We start from the raw sequence: 21,043 nt of genomic DNA, 5'->3' as shown, positions 1-21,043 counted from the left end.
AACTATATCCAATCTCCTGTGCACAATAGTGTAACTTTCAAAAGACCACAAGCAACATTAATCAGAAATATGAACAATTAAGATTTGATAAGAAAATGTTACATCGACAGGTTTACCTTCAACTTTCATGCATCTGAAACAACATTGAAGAGTCTAGGATTTATCATGAAGCCATGTTTAACACAACATGTCCCTTTAAGACCACTTTTCAGAAATGGACTGCAAGAAAATGGTTTCAAGCTGCAATTTGATTCTCTAGAACACTTCCACAGATTAGCATTAGTAGATTGCTGCACTTTACCAAGTCAGAGAAATCAGCTGGAAATTGCAGTGTTGTTTCTTCTCTCATATGATTTTTAGCTTCTTAATAGTGTTGCATTAAATACAGAAGAAATTAAACATTAGCAAAACATAAACTTATGCTCGGATTATAAATTATTGATAAAAAGGAAAGAAAAGGTACAGAGGATCTGCTTAAAAATGATTCCTTGATTTTAACATGCTCTCTGATAGCAACTATTTTGTAATCAAGGGCAGAAAAAAAGTTCTTTTGACTATGTTTCAACCAAGATAATGAAGAAGTCAGTAGCCACATGCCCTAGCACAAGCTATTTCAACAATAACCTGTTCACCAATGCCAAAAGACAAAGACATTGACATCAGCAACATCTGCCGCAACTTTGCCGATTCACACAGTTGACACACAGAGCAGTAATTAGACAAATTAGAACTGCGATGCATTTTGTGGACTGAACATATCTCGGCAATTTCCACATTACTAAGCAGATAGCAATGCTATAACTATCCTACTGGCAAGTTCTGGATTACAACTCTACAGTATTACAGCCAGAACAAGAGCAGAGCTCAGGTTTTGTTGAATCCAGTGTCCTCAGATAATTCTTGACATAAAGAGCAGTGAATCAACTTAGCTGAAGACTGGGGACTGTATTGCTGAGAACCTCAGAAGTAGACTGAGATGCATCAATCATTCAGCACTTCTGGCTTTTGCACTGCTGTCATGGGTACTGGCAAATTTGAAGATAGGATTTTTGTGGATTCATCAGTCCGCTAATTTTTTTAATTGTCCACCACAATTCATGAAAGAATGTACCAGGATTTCAAAAGCCTTGATTTGACCCATTGGTTGTGGGATTACTTGGTTTGTCACTTCAACTGCTGCCAAAAGTTTAGATCTAGTTTTAGATCTACTCAGTGATGCTTCTGGCACATGTTCCTCCACTCCCCAATGAGCCAGTTACATGCTTAGCTGGATAACAATGTTATAGTAAAGGACTTGCTAGGTCAAGGCTTTAGAATTTTAATCATTAATTCCCAGTTTTGAGCTGCTAGAAATTTTGTCCCATGATCTGTGTTCAAAACACTGAGCATGAAATATGCTGTACCTTACAAAACAGAAAACAAAAGAAACAAGAACAACAATCTCACAAGTAAAAGGAGATAAGGACTTCAACGGGCAAAAACACTAATGATAATGTCAGGACGCAATATCAAAGATATGAAACACAAGAATATTAAGATCACCATGATCCAAAACAGAATACCTGGGAAATTTCAAAAACATTGCTTAAGGAAATCAGCTTAGTTCCCAGGCACAGAAGTGTAAAATCCTTAATAAAGTAAAGCAAATGACAACAGGCTAGTGTCATCATGCTAAGAATTTCAGTTGCTGGTAAATAAGATGCATAAATTTTATACAGTCTAGAATTCTAAAGTAGACTTGCTAAAACATTAATAAAGCTGGATTTATAATGTGAAAGCAAAAACAATTTAATAGGCCATTCCCATTGGAAACAACAGATGAAACAAACCATCAGTACAAAATATCACTGCGCTCCAAATCTGGAAATGATTTCAAATCATAGGTCACATCACAGTATGTTTGTAAACACTATGCAAATGTAAGATACTAGATTGTGCATAAACAGAGTATAGGAAAGTGGTGTGCAATAAATATCTGCTTACCATATGTTCATTTTCGTTCCTGGTCATACTTCATTCCCTACAGACTGCAAAAATGCAGTTTTCATTATCTAACTCTATAATTTTAATCTTGTACCTGTTTCTTCCTCTCCCCTTTCCACAAAAGACAAAAAGAAGCACAAGAACTTTGTAGTCACATATTGTGCAAACATTTTTTTCTAAAGAGTTACAGTAATAGTATTCAAACATACCAGCTCTACCATGGTACCTTCATCTCTTAAGAATTAAATTTCAAATGTTCTATTTTGAAACTCCTTCACTTGGACTACCACTTTTGAGGTCATAAATTTGGATTTCTATCCCAAGCCAAATTACCAAACAATGCATGTGTCACAAACATTTATGCATTACCAATTACACAGTCATATACGTAGATCCCCAAAATGTCTCAATTCTTTCAATGCTTTTTAAAACCAAAAACTGGCAACCAATTTAGTAGTTTACATGTGGATTGGATCTCATTTTATTCCTATGCAGCCTGCTTTTGGGTGTACTTTGTCACTTCATACCACAGAAATTACTGTAAGTTATACTATGTTCTGTAAAGCACATGTAGAAAGTGTATAAACTCATTAAATTAGCATACGATTGCTCATCATCCTCTTTGCTCCTAATGTTATAAATTAGATGTATACAGAAGTCCAACATAACTCATGAAAAAGCTGATTAAATCCATCCGCTCTTCCAATGTTGTAATACTAACTATCCCCCACTCATCATATCCATTCTCCCTCTTTGTAAGAAAATCTAATTCCCTCTTAAAACTCATTAAACTATCCTCTCAAAAATGTTGTAAATGTCTTCTCTACCTATCAGATAACTTTTCTTTGATCATCTAAAATTAAACATTGCTGTCATTTCTACAAGGAAGCAGCAGGACAAGGATGGTCCAAGACTGCTTTCCAAAACCTGATGCAAGTACAGCATTGAAAACAAATATAAAACGGCAGTGCCCAGAGTGCCAGCAAGGACAAAAGTTACCACCAGCACTTCCCCAACATTCTGGAAATGGTCAGGTAAACATGAGACTCAGTCACATGTTGACTGTGCAGGTCCTTTCATTGGCTCAATGTGCTTAGTCATTGTGGACGCACACACAGAGTGGTTGAATCTGCGCAGAGTTCATTCATCAGACACGGGGACAATGATTTAAAAAAAAATCGGCACACATTTTTTGCAATACATAGGCTCCCTGAAATACTGATGACAGATGATGGGCCATCATATACCAGCTCAGAATTTGAGTAGTTCCTAAATTCAAATGGTCTTCATTACAAAAACACAGCTCCATACCATCCATCATTCAGTGACTTGGCACAAAGTGCAGTCCAAACTTTGAAGGCAGGCTTAAAGAAACAGCCTACAGCTTCACTAGATACCAAACTATCCTGGATCCTTTTTGATTATAGGACTATGCCTCATGCAACTACAGGGATGGCTCCAGCCGAGTTGCTAATGGGGAAAGACAGCGTACCAGGTCAAATTTTATCTTCCCAGACCAGAGTGGGAAGGTGAAATGGCACAAGGAACACCAATGCTGGGTGCAGGACTCTACGAAGCAAGAGAAACAGTTTACTTCAGGCAACTAAGTGTGGTGTAGGAATCACAGAAATGACCCTACATGGATAAGAGGCATGCTCGATGCAAGGTTAGGTACCAGTGACATATAAAGTTCACATAGGTGCAACAATCCTGAGCAAGCACATGGATCACACAAAAGCTGCAATCTCGCAAATGACACATGATCAAAACACGGTCAGCTCTTTGACTGCCTTTCCAACTGTTCCAGAATCTGCGAGTTCTCCCGCTCCATCAAGTATTTAAGATCCCGCAAAATCTGGGATCAACACAGTGGATGTCATCGCCTTGGTGCCTTTGCACATGAACAGGAGAATCAGTTTCTTCTGAGATGCTCCGGGCACACGAGGCAAGCTCCTGAGAGTTACGTGCTGCCTGAATCAGAGGCAGAGTTGGAGGAACCTGACGTGGTGCTAAAACACCCCAGGAGGGGCTACAATGTGGTGTGTGTGCACGTGTGTTCTAGTAACTGTAATAAGGTCACTTAGACAGAACTCAAAATATGAGATTCCTGTTTGCCCCAATCATAGATCCCTGGCTGACAGATGTTAACAGGATTGGCAGAGGTCTGTTCACTCAGAGCTGGCTCTGAGGGAGCTGGATCAGCTTCACAGACTTTCCACGTGTAAATAAACAGTGATGGGATACCAGTCATTTGAGTTATCTCAATTACATTAACACAATAGATTATAACAACACATTAGAATTCGAATTAGATTTCACCATCGCGTGTACCCAAGTACAGGGATACAAGTGTACAGCAAAAAGTGTATAACATTGCTATCCCTGGCACCATCTTAGTACATCGGTACCTAGGTACAAACACTAAGGAACAAATTCAAAAAATAGAGAAATAAGTTAAAAGTTCAACATTGCAGTTCTTCTCAAGTGCTTAGCCATGATAGCTTGCACTCCCAACAAGTGTTTGATCGCCCTATGCTCGACACTGCCACAGATGCTAGGAGACCTTGGGCTGCCTGCTCTCACCACCACAGTTACCAGGATCCTCATGTGCCACCACTCTGGGCTTTATCTCCCCTGCAGCGGGCTTGCACTCCCCACTGCTCTCTCACTGTCCCCCATGCTAACTCAATCTCTCCACAGAAGGCAAATAGATGCAGTGCACTTAGGATCACTTCTTACTTTCCCCTCATATTTATGTTATTATAATATTATTTATGTCTGTTGGATCACCCAAAAGTATGCCACAGCCCTTTGGAAGTGCCTGGAATTCTTCTCTGTTCCAGCTATCCTCAGAAGAAAGACCTATGTTTTTAAGTCTCAAGTCTGGATGGCTTAGTCCTTATTCTGGCCACTTACTCAATAATTCCAAACTTAACTGTTGGCTATATTCTTTGGCTACAATACTGCAAGAACTGTAGATTTTTCCACTAGATCCACGAGCAACTTGCCAGCTTCTTTTCCTTCATTCAAGACAAATAATATTACTCGCTATCCACATTCTATTGGGAAATAATAAAGTTAGCTCATTCTTTGCTCACGGCACAGGCTTACCTAACTCTCATCTACTTTGGCTACATTCTCTCAGCCAGCTGCGCCACAAACAAATCGAATTGCGACAAACTCTTACCAAACCCCAAGATAAAATGAAACCATAAAATTTTCTCAAGCTTCAGCAAACATGCCAACGTGGCATGCTCTGGAACATCCACAAAGCAACCTTAAAATTGAGTATCCCTCATTTACAAATCCTTACTGGATCCAATGAAGAAATGGATTTCACAACTTTCAGGTTTACCAAATACTTCTGAACTAACTTAGCTCTAACATTTCTCTGGACTGCCCTTACTGAAGGAGCAGAATGCCCTCAGTTCTTTAGCTAAGTAAGGCCACCTGCTGTGAGTGGTCTTAGTTTTTGAGCTGTTAACCTGTAAGTCAATGCAGTTCCTGCATTTTAAAAATGCAATAAACTCCATGTTTGTTTGAATATCATTTACTTCAAAGTTTTTTTAAAAGCAGCTACTCAATTTGCACTTTTAACAGTTAAGATTTTAATTCCTAAAACCACAAGTTATACACTAAAACACATGAACCCCTATTCATAACACCCCTATTCATAACAAGGGAGTGTTCGTCATACTTCAGGAAAACAAAGCCTGGTTAGACCATATCTGTCGTATAGTGAATAGCTATCAGAATCACAGCTTTAGAAGAATCTATTGGTTTTGGAGGAATTGAGCCACAGATTTACCAGAATATTAAGTAGACTCCATATGTTCAATTACAAAGAGCTGACACAAAATAATATTGAAATCCCTAGAAGATACATTAAAAAGATTTGATTACAATATTTAACTTTTAAACGGAAACAGTTATGCACTATGCACCCTGTTCTAACTGGCTGAGGATCTAGTACGAACAAAAAATGTTCTAAATATTAGAGTTCGACCTTCAGGAGTTAAATTAGGAAACAAAAATTTTGCACAAAGCATAAGAAGTTTGTAACTCTCTTCCTCAAATGGCTTCCAAGGTTACAGCAATTATTAATTTTACTTTTGAGATGTACAGAACTTTGCTTTAAGGGAAATAGAGTAAATATGGGTATATGGAGTTATTTCACAGATCAATCACAATCTCACCGATTGGAAGAACAGGTTTGGGAGGCTAAATGGTCTACTCCTATTCCCTTGTACTCACTACATTTCAATACAAGCATTAAAACTGAAAGGACACATGCCAGTTGTGAGGTCAACCTTGTTACGAAAAACTTGGGCACAATCTGAGGAACAACTGCAAAATCCAAATGAGATATGGTGTGTGGGATGATGAGCGAGAACAAAATCAAGAAACAACAGCGCAGAGGTCAATGGAGAAAGTAGCTCAGGAGAGCTTGAAATTACATAGTCAATAACTGTAGTGAACCAGAGATTTTGGTAAGAGGACAATCACAAAGTGCAAAGTTTTAGATGAGATGGAAAGATGCAGTGGTCAGACACTTAAATGCAACAGGATTAGAAGACGAAAGGGCGATTTACAGAAGTAGAGAGGGGTTTTATTGCATACAATAGCATAACTTCATGAAGAAAAACTACACACTTATCCAAATTGCTCAGCAAACCAATTTTCAGAATCGCAAAGAATCCTCGTCTTGTATGAATGGATATCCCCACCGGCCCACCGCTTAAAAACGAAGTCGTAAACTAATTTAGTTTAGCTCCCAACGTTTTGTCCACGACATATCTTTCGTATTGTATTAAAGAGTGTGTGTCACACTTTAAATGAGCAAAAACTATGGAATGCTTAAGACGGGTCAGATTATTTTACTGAAGTTTGGGGGCCATTCGCGACAAGTCCTGACGAAGGATTTCGGCCCGAAATGCTGACCTCCCCGCTCCTCTGATGCTGTCTGACCTCCTGTGCTTTTCCAGTTCCACGGTTACTGACTCTATTCAGGATTAACGATCTTACTGATAAGCCCCCAGTACCAGGACCTTCATCACGCTTAGAGATTGCATGATCGCAGACTAAATAACAGCTTGAAATACAGGAAAAATACTCCTCTCGGTAGCTTTCAACAAGTAAAACACTGTCATGGATGAAATACCAAACATACCCTCTTGTGCTGGGCATCTATCCTGTGCTGACCTCCCCCCAACATCGCCCTTTCAGACCTCTTCTTGATTCGCTCTTGTACGGTCAGGCTACTGACTGAATACCATTGTTTCCGCTCCTCGATTGCTTTGAGCGTCCCTAAAGCAGATGAAACGTATTTACTCGTCCGCAAACCACCTGTCAGCAGCCGGGAGCAACACAACATTGCCATACCAGGCGCCATGACACAGACTAGAACCACAGCTCCCAACAAACGAAACAACACCGAGCAAAGCGTCGCGGTGGCTGATTGGTGGGATCAGCAACCAATGGACTTAGGGGCAGCAAAGGGATCGAAAGCCCCGGCCAATCAGGTGAATACAGGCGGTCCCAATGACGTCAGGCTCGTTGGCTGGCCTAGGGCAAAACGAATGCGCGCAGAGCGTCCTTCAGAAGGACGCAGCGTAGCTCTCTGGGCGTTGTAGTCCAGCGGTGCGCGAACTGCATTGAATGCGCAGCTAGTTTTCTTAGGCAGGGAAAACTACAAATCCCGGCATGCCTCGAGCGGGGCCCAACCCATCCGCGTGAAGGACCTCAGCGAGTTCCTCTCCTATTGGCTGAGTGGGGAAGGTGGGGTGAAATTCTCCCTATAAAAGCACAGACCCACCGTGCTTGGGAAGATGTAAAAGAAAAGGCGTTGAAGCTGTGAGCAGTTTGTGTCGAGGGAAAAAAAAATAGCTTTTTCCAGGATAAAGACTCGGCGAATAAAACTGAGGACAATTATTTTATGCTTCAAACTGAATTAAAGGGATATGATTACTGACGAGATCGAATCGATTTTTTTGCTTCCAAACAATTGAAGCCGATCAGGCATTTGAAAAGACGCTTCGCGTTACCTTCGTCTTTCTTCCAGTCACGTGACTGGGCGCCCGAGCGCTTTCCGTTTTTTTTCCTTTTTTTTAAAACGAACCTCTCCACCATTTGAAAGAAAATCTTTCTTTCTCCCCACTGCCGCTTTTTTTTTCTCCCCACCCTTTTCGCGATAACGCGATCCCGCCGCTGCCTCAGGCGTTTCTTAACGAATCGGGGGTTAAAAATTTAAACTGGGTGGAGGTGTTGTGGGAGGGGACGGGGGTCTGGGTGGCGGTTATGGTGGTGGTGATGATGATGGTGGGGGTAATAATAATCAGTCCGTGAGAGGGAGCAAGAGGAGAGCCGCCGGTGGTGAGGGCCCGTTGTGAGAGGGATTGAGGTTTAATTTCGGGCGCTCTCTCGTTTTTCGCCAACCCCTCTCCTCTCCCCCCCCCCCCCCCCCCGCAAACGCTGAATTGGACAGAAAGCGGGAAGTTCTTAAGAGGAAAAGGAAGGCGGCTGTGGAGAGAGAGTGTGTGTGTGTGTGTGTCTGTGTGTATGGGAGAGGTAGAGGGGTAACTGAGGCGAGTTCTCGCGAATGGCGAGAGGTGCGCGGCTGGGGCCCGCTGCGCGCGCGTTAACCAGTAGGTGCCGCCGAGCCCGGAGCCCGCGCAGCGCGGATGGCGACAGGGCTCGCGGACTGTAGGCTCTCCGCCCGCCCGTCCACAGTGCCGCCGCCGTCGTGAGTAGTACCATGGCTCCGCGAGAGGAACCGAGCCCCGGGAGACGACGACGACGACAGCAGCAGCAGCACCAGGACGGCGACCACCACGACGACGGTAGCAGCAAGCAGCGGTACTCGCCGCTGACGCCCCGCATTTAATTTTAAATGGACGTTGGCACCGCCGCGGATACTGGGCGTCGGAGAAAGAGGAATCGGAAATATCCCCGTCGGCGGCACCACGGCCCGGCCCGCTCCGACCTCTCCGCCGCCATGAATCCGGTCAACGCCACTGGGCTGTACGTGACGACCTGTCGCTACATCATGCAATGCGAGCCGCAGGAGCCCGGCTCCTTCTCGGAGCTCTACAAACTGCTGCCCTACCTGCGGCAGTCCCTCTCCTGCTGTGTCTGCGGTGAGTCTGTTACAAGCAATCTTCTCTCTTCCAACCCCCCCTGCATACTTTGTTTTCTTTTTCTCAGGACCCTCCTCCTCCCCATAGAAAAATGAAGGCGAAAAGCTTCTTGTCTTCCCCCACCACAACCTAGCCAGAGATTAATGCGAGCGGTCTTGTCTTTATATCTGTTGCAGAGAATGGGAGGTTGGAAAGCCGTACGATTATATAACGAGCACTGTATTTTTAAGCCTACTTTTCTCTCTTCACCTCCCCCTTCCTCCTCTAGTACATGTGTAATTCTGTGTCGAGTGTTTGTGCATTGCACCAGAGGCCTGCTGTGTTCACCTACAGAACTGTGGCCGAATTCAGATTTATGAAGACCTTTTTCGATGCCTGTTCTATCAGTTCAGTTTGAATGTTGAGCGTGTGTTGTTACGCTTATTACCCAATGCAACTGGCGTAGTCTGTTTCTTCCCCCTCCCAAATTTGTGTTTAGATAGATCCTCGCATTGCAGTGAGAGGCCTACATCGTTTTACTAGAGAAATAAAGACTGGAGATTCGCGATTTCCCCCAGCACAGACCTGAGTTTTAACTCTTAAGCACCGAAATTTAAGGTTCTTGTCTAATTGTACACCGAGATTTAGGAATATATGTCTGTCCTTGCCTAGCTGGACATTCATCTGGCAATACAGGAAAGGCCTGCACGGTTTGTGTTGTGCCATCCATGTGCCCGTATCCATGTCGAAGGCTCTCCTTTTCATGATTAACTTGGTAGTGTTTTAAGTAACGAGTTAAAATCGAGTCATTCTCAGCAGGAAAAAGAAGTTTCCATTAATTAATTGGTTACTTTTCCCAGTTTGCCTTGTACCAGAGGGCTGTAGTTATGTCATAGCTGTGGAGCTCAGCTGAATTTTAAATTTTTCGTGCATACCTCGTCCATATTAAAACCTGCCTTTTTAAAACCAGTGGCTGAAAGGCTTCAGTACGGCTAAAATACAGTACTGATTCATTGTTTTTCGTTGCAACAGGTCTGTGCTTTTTATTATATCGATCACAAACAAAATTTGTAATTTTTCTTCAAGTCTGTAAGTATAAAGATGACAACCTTATTTGAATGTCCATTTAGCTCCGACCAAGCAAGGCATCTCTAGTTATTTTTTGTTCAATTTTCTGGAATGGAGAAATATATTTGTATCCTTGTAATGTGCCATGCTCTGGTTTGAAAATAAAAGTAACCACGTGTTCGGGGATATCATTACGATACTTTTAGACTATTTTAATTTGTGATCCACTAATTTTCATGTGGAACTGCATTTTTAACTTACATTCATCTGCAAGTAGTGACATTCTAAAGAGAGGAAAAAGAACATTTTCACCTTTGCATTTCAGCAACTATTCTTTTTATAAATTTGAATGGAAATTTTGGTTGCTTCAAATCCCCGCCAATTACGCCGAGTGCAAATCCCGCTTTATAATCTAGTTATAAATTGTAGAATCTTTTTGAACCAAGTCGCTGTCAGATGTTAGCCAAATGTCGGTATATTTTAAGCTTGATTAATTAAAGTTGCAACTTTTTTGCTCCAGTTGTGCCGGGTTGGAGGGATATGCCTGCAGAAACGGGATCGCTTTTGTATTCTGCCCAAAAGTAAACATGCACACGTGTTTGCTGCGAGGCTTCGATCTGGAGCAAGTTCACCCAATGAGCAACTAGGTTCCTTTAGCAGCGCGTTTCTTTCAGTCATACCTCCCTTTTTGCTTTTAATTATTTCATTTCGAACTAATTACGAAAATGAAGTTCAAACCTTTGCTATCCTTTATCAAGTTTAAATAGATTTGTGTGGAATGGTTAATTTTGACTTTTATGGTTTGATAAATGCCACACTTTTGGTTGCAATTAATGCTTATTTAGACAATGCATTTACTGATTGTGAAGTGATTACTGAATAGAAATTGACTCATGTAAGATAGTTAAATTTTCGGCATTCTTTGAGTATCATTTTGTGTTGTTGAGGAAGATTGACCCTTTTTTAATGCAGTTTGATTTCCTAAAAGATGTGTATGTGTTGTTTCCCTCGTGCTTCTGAATTTCAGCCTCTCAGTAACCCATTCTTCATCTCCAGTTAAAATTTAGTCATCACAAGCCCTCTCAAAACTTTGGTTTACTTGAGAAACTTCTTTCATTGATATCTTATAAAAATGATTTATGTGGGAATCGTAGATATACTCGAGTCCTGTATATCAGTGGCTGTTGACCTGTTAATTTGATGCACTTCTGAAGTCTGCTGATTTCTCATTGAGGCTTCTTGGAGTACTTTAAATGCATAAAATGGGGAGTTATGTTTCAGCACGTTTAGGTAAAGTCCTTTCGGAGTAATAAAAATCTTAGTTTTCTAAATGTAGATATCTTTAACATCTCTTCAGTCATGTATTAGAACTCTTGCAGTTAAGTCTAAAAATAATTTTGGTACACTTTCTTGAAATAAACATGCACTGTTTAAGTAGCATTGAAGGTTAATTTTTATGTAGGGTGTTTTGTTATGTAGACATCATTCAAATTTTATGTAATTAAGTGTCCATAATGATAATTACTCTTTAATGTTTGCCATTTGTTTCAGCTAATCCATAGAAAGGTGTTACTTGTGAGTGTTTGCGGGGGGGGGGGGCGGAATGTGTAACATCAAAACTGATATAATGATATTTGGGTGTTTCGATAATTGATGTAAAACATAATATGGATAGAGAGACATCCCAATAAAGTGGCCTTTACTGAAGGGTGGAAAGATGGCAATTAAGAGTAACATTTTAAAGAAATAAAACTATTACTCTAGCGCCCCCAAGTGTGTTTCTGTGAAAAATTTATTTTTGGACCATGGTTTAAAGAATGTAAGCTTTTTTGAAGTTGAATTTGAAAATGTTCCCAAAAGATGGTTTTGTCCCAATTTATCCATGCGTACACCCTAATGCACATTTTGTCTTGTTGCTAACTATTGAGATCCTTGGCAATGTCTGATCTCTGGACCTGTGCGTGAAGGGTATCTGAAATAAAATTTGATAACAGCTTGTAATTTTATTCTCTCATGAGATGTAGGTGTCACTGCCAAGGCCAGCATTTGTTGCCCATCCAAATGAATGCCTTGTGAGGCAATTTCAGAGGGCAGTTAAGAGCCAACCACAATGCTGTGGATCTGGAGCCGCATAAAGGCCAGAATGGGTAAGGGTGACGGATTTCCTTCCATAAAGCACGTTTGTAAAAATCCGGCTGGTTCAGTACAATCAGTGGTAGTTGTCTTGGTCACTGTTACTGAGGCTCACTTTATACTCCAGATTTATTGGTTGAATTTAAATTCTGCCAGCGGCTGTGGTGGGTTTTGAACTTGTCTCTGAAAACATTAGTCTGGACTTATGGCTTGCTGATCTGGTGACGTTTTCAGTACACCTCCATCTCTGTCAATGTTGCAGTTTGCTTACTTTTTGATTTTTTTTGTTCTTTGTTTATTAGTTTGCTTGCATTCACAAATGATTCTTAATGATGGATTTAATTGGAGTGTTCCAAAAATTCAGAAAATTTACAATGCAAGGCTTCACTTTTGGTTCTTCAACTACTTGAGGGATAAACAATAATGAATGGGCGTGTTTCACAGTCGACCTTGTTATTTATAATTTCATCTTTGTTCACGTTCCCCATCATGGCAGTGGGGGGGAGCTTCAAAAGATGGCATGACTGAGCGTGACGAGAGTTTATGCAGCTTGTTTCAGCTTTGGCAATAGACTTCAGCTCCAAAGACAAAGTTAAGATTTTTGAATTGAGCACCATGAGACGAGTGCAAGGACAGCCTGGTGTGATGCTACATTTCTGTGTACATAATCCTTTGTTTTATGTTTGCTATTATGAAGACAACATGAGATTTTGCTTAAAATAAGACAAAATAAAAAACTTAATTTCCTAAGTACAGCACTTGCTGAAATCCAGGCTTTTGAGTGTTTTGTTTCTATAAAAGCGCTTGCAGAGTATTCTCGCTTTTTCCCATTCTATATGGGATAAGTTATTTTGTAAGAGGTGGTTGATTGGTTAGTTCCTGATATGGTTTATATGTCTGCTTCATTGTTTGGGCGCCACGTTTCAGGCAAAGTGCCAAGAATCAGGTCATTTAGTATGCATTAGGGAAAATAGCAAGGATAATCTCAGAATGTGTACACAATTAGTCCAAATCAGGAATGACAAAGGGAAAATGCATCCAGATTTACTCCCTGCAGTTATATAAATTTTTTAAAGCAGTGTTATTATATTACTCCATATTCTATTAAAATAAACATATGACAGTGGTGGGGGAGGGAAGAGATCAAAGATGTTCTATTAATTGCATAGATCTACTAAAGAGATAACAATGGGCAGAATGTGCTACAATATATCAAATCTATCCAATAATATTGTTTTTGGTTTGAAGAATTCTGGAATGTAATAGCCATGCAAATAAAGTACAGATTGCCTTATTTAAGATGAGGTACAAATTTGAGATTGTCAAAATTGAAAATTAAGTTAAACCTTCAATCCTGTTGATGTGGTAATAAGATTTCAGACGTGCTCCTTTAGTGATAATCTAGCACCAGAGACTAGTTAGTTTTGGAGTTTAGCTATTTGGGAATCTGATGTATAGGAGACTTCCTGCAGAACAACCTGTTGCAATCTTAACTGTGGTCTGTAACGCAAATACTTGGTACCAGCTCAATGAGTGTTTTCTCAGCCATTGAAGAATACTTTTCATACTTAGATTTCCAAGCAATCCTTTGTATGGACTAGTGCTTCTTGGATTTTACTCCCAAATGGCCTAGATGTCAGTGTAAGAATATGCTGTGGATTCTCTAGCAGACAAAATAGTTCTCTGTATCAACTCTATCAAGCCCATGTATCATTTTAAGTGTGTCTAGACAATTTTCGTTGTGCTAAGCTCATGAAAAAAAAGTTTACGCAAACTCTCCTCCTGTTTTAACTTTTGAAGCTCCCTAAACCCTGGTCTCATTGTGGTGTATCTGTTGTAAATGTTCCAAGGTTGAGGGATTTTTTTTCTCCCCCTGAGTTTTACTGCCCAAACCTGAATGCACTAATCATTTCTACCTGTTGAATACCAGTTGCTATCCTAGAATTAAACAGAAACAATTTTAAAACAAATTTTGATGGTATTCTGGCCGTGTTCATTCTGAGAATTAAGTTATGGTGTGTGGTTGTTAATTGTAGTAAGATTTGTGTTTGAATTTAACTTAAAGCTCACTGCATTACTCTTAATGTTTCTTCAGTTTTATTACTTGGCTATTTAGAGGAGTCTAGGGAGATCTAAATTTATGTTGCCAACTTTTACCTTATATCGCCTACCACCTGTTAGTGCAAAAGAAAATTGTTAATGAAAGTAATTAAGGTGAACCTGCACAGTTATGGTGGTTGCCCAGCATGTTGTGAAGACCCGTTGCCAGCTTTTTGCTGTGAATAGTACAATGCCTTCAGTGAATAAGTACAGCATTTATTGTGCAGCATGTATTTCTTTTATTAGGAGTTATGTTTGTATTTCAGATGCAGCCAGCTGGACCAGGGCTTTGAAGATATTACCTGTTTGGGAGGCAGGGAGGGAGGAGAGTTGATAAATGCTGGTAAAAGACATGTAATGCTTGAGATTTTATCACTGAGGGAACAAGCTAGATTGAAATCATTATGAAACTGTAACAGATGGTTTACTGAAATGTTTCCAAATCTGATGTATAAGATTTCTGCTTCAAAACCCAATCCTTTTAATTTGCTGTACCTGGCAAAATATTAATATCAATTGCAGAAAGGCTTCAGCTTTTCATTAGTTTGGAAAAGCTGTCCTGCTGCATATCTCCTAATTTGCCTTGTCTTAATGAAATAAGCAATGTGCAAACATGTTAACAATGTGACATAATTGTTCCATGAAATTGATTTGCACTGCTTCATAAAGTTTACCTGTGCCTCTGCATGGACTGTGGAAGTTCAAGAATACAGCTCGCCACCATCTTATCAAGCAGAACTAGGGATGTGCAATAAATGACTGGCTGGCTAGCCAGTGATGTCCACATCCAGTGATTGAATTCAAAGTAAAACCACCAGTTTAATATGTTAGTTTTGATATGTCAGATTCTGTATGTATGTTTACGTTGAATCATTATAAGATTTTCAGATGCTAAGGTATCCCTGATATTTTCACTCAGGAGACTGATTTGAAAATCTCCAGTTGTACTGGCTTATACTTACCAGGTAGATAAGCAATTGCTTTTTTCTATCCCTTTTGAGGGACATTACAATTTAAGAAGACCATAATTTCAAATTTGATGTTTAATTCTTTTGTTGTAATATTATCTGTTGACTGTTCTGATTGTGTAATACTGCAATTTGTACTACATCAGATATTAAGTTATACTTGTTTAACTACTTTCTTTAGCTCTGCTATGTAACTCTTTACATCAATATTATAAACGCTATGCAATGCAAGCATTGAAAACTGAAATTTAAATGATTTATGGCAGCCTTGGTCATTTTAGAGTAGTGGTAAATAACGGACACTGCACTAATAAACCACCTGGCCTCATATTAAAGTGTATGAATACACAGTCCAAGTTAATTTAATTGTTCTTCTGAGCAAGTGACATTGAAAGGAAGTGCAACATTGTTTTTAACATGGGCAAAGTGGAAGATGAAGTATTCACTTTAAATTGCTTTAATTCACAAAGGATTAGTTTATGCATTCAAATAGCCCATCTGTTTTCTCTTCACTTTTTCTAAGTTGTAACTAGCCTAATGTTACGAATATAAAGTTTCTCAGCCAATTGCATATTTGTAGGTGAGAATGGAGGTGGGGTGTTAATTAAATGTGAGATTTAGGGTTTTTGGTCATACATTGGTATTAATTTCCTCCAAGATTAGAAGGATGTTCTTTTCCCTTACAACAGTTTCTCTCCTAGGGTCTAAAATGCTGGCATAGTTTCAAGTGTGAAACGCTAATTACTTGACAGTGAACTGAAATATGAGATCTTTATTCAGAATCAATGATGTCAAAACGAGTGGAATGTTAAGTTGGAAGTTTAGTATAGGGCAAATTATGACTTCTCAACTCATTGGAATCTGGCATCAAAATTGTAAAACCCATGTCAGCTATTTAAAGTCATTCTGTTGAAGAACAAAACATTCCCACCAATCCGACACCTGGTATCATAATTGTTATGTGAATCTTTTACATGCATAATGGTCCCTATTATGTTGATGTTTGAAAGTTGTAATCCATAAATTGGAGTATTGCTGAGAAATACTTGATTTACAGGACCTTCAAAAACAACAGCTACAAATAACGTATTAACATGGTTTAATGACAAAAAGAAATGAATACATTTTGAAAAATTTTCTTTTTCTCCTTTTTCCACACCCGTGGAGGAACTTTATAGAAGTGACAAAAGTACAACATTGGAAATTACTTCAGAAAAGTATTGTGCCAACTGTTTGCTTAAAAATTGCAAGTGGTAAATTTTGTTGAAAACCGATGGGAAACAAAACAGAAGAAAAAGATTAAACTTTATAACAGTGCAATACTGAGGTTTCAGTAGGCTCATCAACAGTACTTTCCGGATAAATTAACACTTATTTTCTTTTGCAGGAAATCTGCTGAAAGAACCAATTGCTCCTACAAACTCCACTTGCCAGCACTATGTTTGTAAAACTTGCAAGGGTAAAAAGATGATGATGAAACCCTCCTGTAGTTGGTGCAAAGATTATGAACAGTTTGAAGAAAATAAACAACTGAGCATCCTGGTGTGCTGCTACAAGAAACTTTGTGAATATATAGCTGAATCCCCAATTTCACAGCATCTAGCTCCCGTTATAGATGGTGCTCCTGACATCTTAACCCTGCTACAAGAGGGACTGTCATTAGATGAAGAGAGACAAGGGACTTCTGCTTTGACCAGTGCTTTAAATTTGTCAAATTCCCCTACACCATCAACCTCGGAATGCACCAGTGACTTGGAAATGGCAACGACACCACGAATTGTTGAAAATATTCAAGACAGTGAACAAGTTTCAAGTAAGACTGAGCTGACCTGCTCCACTTTCAATGGATTACCTGGTTGCAATGGACTTTCAACTGGTGAATTTACTGTAAATATTATTTCTTCGGAAAGTTCAGAAAGACTTAACACATCCTGCACTGAGGAGGACTTCAAAAGCAGGGACATTTCTGATAGCTTGCAGGCAGTCAATGATGTAGTTTCTTGTAGTAATGTCAATGTAGTGGGAGTTGACATTTGTAGTTATGGTGGAGACATAAAGCCGATTGGTTCTTTGTTATTTACTGGTGGACATGTATTTCCAGACTTAGAAACTGTTGCAAATAATCTTGAAGCTTGTAGCAATTATTCACAATCTTTCTCTGAGACAAGTACACCCAATGGACCTGTTTCAGATGCCAAACCCATCTTGCTGCCTCCTAAAAGCAGTATTTTTGTTTCTAGCAATGCTCCTCCTCATGGAATTCCCTGTGTAGCAGCAACACCTAAAGTTGTACGAGGGAATCGGAAGCGTTCTCGATCTGAGAGCGACAGTGAAAAAATTCAACCCTTGCCCATTTCCAGCATTATACACGGTCCACCGTTAGGGGCTGCTGCACCTGTTCCTGCCAAACGAGAGACCAAGTTGTCCACTGAAACTGTAGTCACAATGCCAAACGGAGGCACACTAAAAGTGGGCAAATCCTTGCTTGCGGCCAGTAAAAGTGTCAAAAAGCACGCAGAACATGGAGCAAAAAAATCACACTCTAAAGTAAAGCAGGGAACAACCAAATCTAAAACTAAGGAGAAAGTTCATAGCAGTACTGTTATGCCTGGTAGCCCATCAAAAATAGCATACAAAAAGCCCCAAGAGAAGAAGGGGTGTAAGTGTGGACGTGCTACACAAAACCCAAGTGTTCTTACTTGTCGTGGGCAACGTTGCCCTTGTTACTCAAATCGCAAGGCCTGTTTAGACTGTATTTGCCGTGGTTGCCAGAATTCCTACATGGCCAATGGCGAGAAAAAATTGGAGGCTTTTGCTGTGCCAGAAAAGGCTTTGGAGCAGACCAGGCTTACTGTGGGCATCAGCCTAACCAGCATCAGCAATGCGGTGCGGAACGCAAGCACGAGTGCAAGTGTCATCAATGTGACAACGGGGTCGCCCATACCAACTTTCCTAGCTGCCAGTCCACATGACGACAAAAGCTTGGATGAAACTATTGACTATAGATATGACTGTTAGATTGGAATTGATTTGGTAGACCTTAGGCTTGTCCCTGTTCATTGGGGTGGCTACAACTTTAAGGCAGCTATAGTTCTGTTTTGGGGAAAATAGACTTAGTTGAACTTGCCGTAGTGCTTTGGGTATAGATCACTTGAAGTTAACATAAATCATCAGGCCTGGCTCCATAGAGGAGGAATAGGTTAATTTCTTGAATAAGATGTGATTAATGAACTATTGCAAGTGACTTATACTGAACGATCTTTGGCAAGAGAATTTTGACCTCATTGTTGCTGCTTATGCATTGTGCATAATCGCAAAAGGTTAAGGTGTAATTTAAAAACAGAAAATGGTGAACTACAGTACGAACAGTTTAAGAAAATTACATGTAGAATATAATGTCACTTTTTATATGCAGATTATTTTTGTGTTCTCTAAATCAAAAGAAACATTGGTTTTGTTTTATTTTGGTAATGTCATTAGATGACCCGAGAATATATTTAAAACAAAATGCCTCATTATTTTCTAATGATTGCATTAGCATGGATCAGTTGCACAAAGCAAAACACTCCCATTACATCTGTGTAGTACACATTCAACTAGAAATAAGGATGACACTTTATAGATGCACATGATATATATTTTCTTCCCTCAGGTCTGCTTGTTTCATTAGGAGAACCATCTGGTGCTCAATACGTCATTCTGTCAAGAATGGTGGTTGCTGGAAGACCCCACCCCACCCTGCACATGTACTCAGCTTCAACACCCTCTTCAATTGTAGACGTCTATATTAACGAAAGTGAAGCTTATTGAGTTGGTTAAGTTGTGCACAAGTGTCCATTAATCTGGCCGGAAATATTTTGTGCAAGCATTTCTGTACAGCATCTGAGGGGCTTATGTAGTTAATTTACAGTGTGTGTAATAATCTGGTTGCACGCTACAGTTTACCACAGTCTGAGTGGTGAAAAGATGACATTTATGTGCCTCTGCATTACTGGCTGTCTGCCATTGAGTAGCATAGCACCTGTTTTGTAGTACGATATTTACAAAGTGCACCAATGGCTTCTCGTGCCAGGTAGTTAGTACTGCAGCTGGCAGTTAATTGTCAGCATGTCTGAGCACATTGGCATAAACTCAGCTGAGTAACAATACAGCCAGTACCTGTGTAATTATGCAATTGGGTCCCTATGTTCATATGACATGGAAAGGATTAAATACCGTAACTTTTACTAAGGCACTTCAAACATGGGGACTAGTGCATGTGCTCTTCTCTTTCCCCTCATCTCCCCATATTAAAAAAAATCCAGTATTTTAACATTAATTTTTCTTAATGCCGTTACATGTGTCAATGTGGCTGAACTGCTTGTACCACTGTCCACCATTATAATGATGTAGATGAAATTACTCCTCAGCCTCAGTTCTGGTTTGGCACATAGCATGCACAACAATGGTTACTCACATAGTGTAAATGTGCAGGAAAACTTTCACATGCAGGAGGAGATTGAATGGCACCTTTTTTGTTTTTATAGTGTAGCTGGTGTCATTTCCTGTGAATGTGGTCAAGTAGTGTTTTGAAGCCATAGGAATAATGTGATGTTTTGTGTCCAGTCTGTACTTTTTTGTTTTTTTTTGTTTTTTTTTCCTTTTTGTTTTGCGAGAAGAATTGAAAACTATTTTTGATAATGAGAGTAAATGGTGGAAAATGCTTCTTCAGTTTTCTTGTCTTTTTTAGCACCGAAAGCACCTACATTTTTTTTTACTATTTTGCCGTTCGTGGTAAACTAATGTCTTAGCAAAGCTATGTTTCTTTGTACTTGTAAAATGTGACTTCTGTATGCTGACCAAAAACATTCCATAATTGAGTAGGTGGTTGATCCTAACTCTCGCATGAACTCTTGCTTGTTGTTCGAGCATCGAAACAGAATTACTGATATATAGCCACAAGAAAGTCCTTGAAACCATTTCATGACATTTTTGCAAAGCTGTGAAGCTGTATTAACACTGTTGATTTCCTGTTACTTGTGGTAAAAGTTGGTGCAGATTCCATTGAGCATCCTAGAGAAAAAAAAATTCCTTAATTTTTTTTTAAATGCTGGTATACTCACTGCCGCGTCTCCGAAACATGTATGAGAAAGTCATGAATAAATACATTAGTTTTATACTACTCTGGTTTAGCTATATTCAGGGTTCAATTACTTAAATTACTTATTGGCTGAAAGATTCAAAATGTGTTAAAGCATATCTTGTCTGTTTGGCTCTGTTTTGAGCTTTTAACAGAGGATTAAATAGTCACTAGATTTGCAGTCGAGTACCTGCATGTTTTTGTTTTGGATGAGCAGGAAACCTAATTAGTTCATTACAAAATGAAGTACAGCAGATGAAACATGTTTTATAAAGGGATGATTGGGACTAGTGCTACCAGATATTTCTGAAAATGACCTTGTTACCTTTAAAAACTTTTAAATTTTGAACCTGATGTCAGGATCCTTTTTCTCCAGGTTTTCTTTGGCCAGTTGTATTATGTTCATTCCCTTTTCCTCTCCTGGGTGCTTGTTGTACAACCTGTTTGCTGGGGAGTACTTGCATGGCAATGTTGCGCCGACCTATGAACGAATCTAAGCTCATACTCCTACACTCTCCCATCATCATCCAAATGCTTATCCAGGGACTGTTTAAATG

At 39.7% G+C, this 21,043-nt stretch overlaps 2 protein-coding genes across 3 annotated transcripts in view; one reads left to right on the top strand and one right to left on the bottom strand.

Annotated features, from left to right (window-relative positions):
• Nucleotides 1–7,447, bottom strand: part of pccb (propionyl-CoA carboxylase subunit beta) — a 53,330-nt gene extending 45,883 nt beyond the window's left edge. The window contains exon 1 of the mRNA XM_048542753.2: nt 7,154–7,447. Within this exon, the coding sequence (XP_048398710.1) occupies nt 7,154–7,375 (222 nt within the window). The 5' untranslated portion in view covers nt 7,376–7,447. The remainder of the gene's footprint in view (nt 1–7,153) is intronic.
• Nucleotides 7,448–8,036: 589 nt separating this feature from the next.
• LOC125457943 (E3 ubiquitin-protein ligase MSL2-like) lies at nt 8,037–20,528 on the top strand. Of its 2 annotated transcripts, XM_059651021.1 has the most exons (3): nt 9,033–9,119; nt 12,191–12,313; nt 16,755–20,528. In XM_059651021.1, the coding sequence occupies exons 2-3, from the start codon at nt 12,277–12,279 to the stop codon at nt 18,383–18,385; spliced, it is 1,668 nt and encodes a 555-aa protein (XP_059507004.1). In that variant the 5' UTR covers nt 9,033–9,119; nt 12,191–12,276; the 3' UTR covers nt 18,386–20,528. The 2 variants fall into 2 exon arrangements, with proteins under 2 accessions (XP_048398707.1, XP_059507004.1); XM_048542750.2 differs by lacking the exon at nt 12,191–12,313 and having other exon boundaries at nt 8,037–9,119.
• Nucleotides 20,529–21,043: the final 515 nt, after the last annotated feature.

The sequence above is a fragment of the Stegostoma tigrinum genome, chromosome 14 (genome assembly GCF_030684315.1).
Source record: "Stegostoma tigrinum isolate sSteTig4 chromosome 14, sSteTig4.hap1, whole genome shotgun sequence".
Taxonomy (NCBI): Eukaryota; Metazoa; Chordata; class Chondrichthyes; order Orectolobiformes; family Stegostomatidae; genus Stegostoma; species Stegostoma tigrinum.
This window is presented reverse-complemented; position numbering and strand designations above follow the sequence as displayed.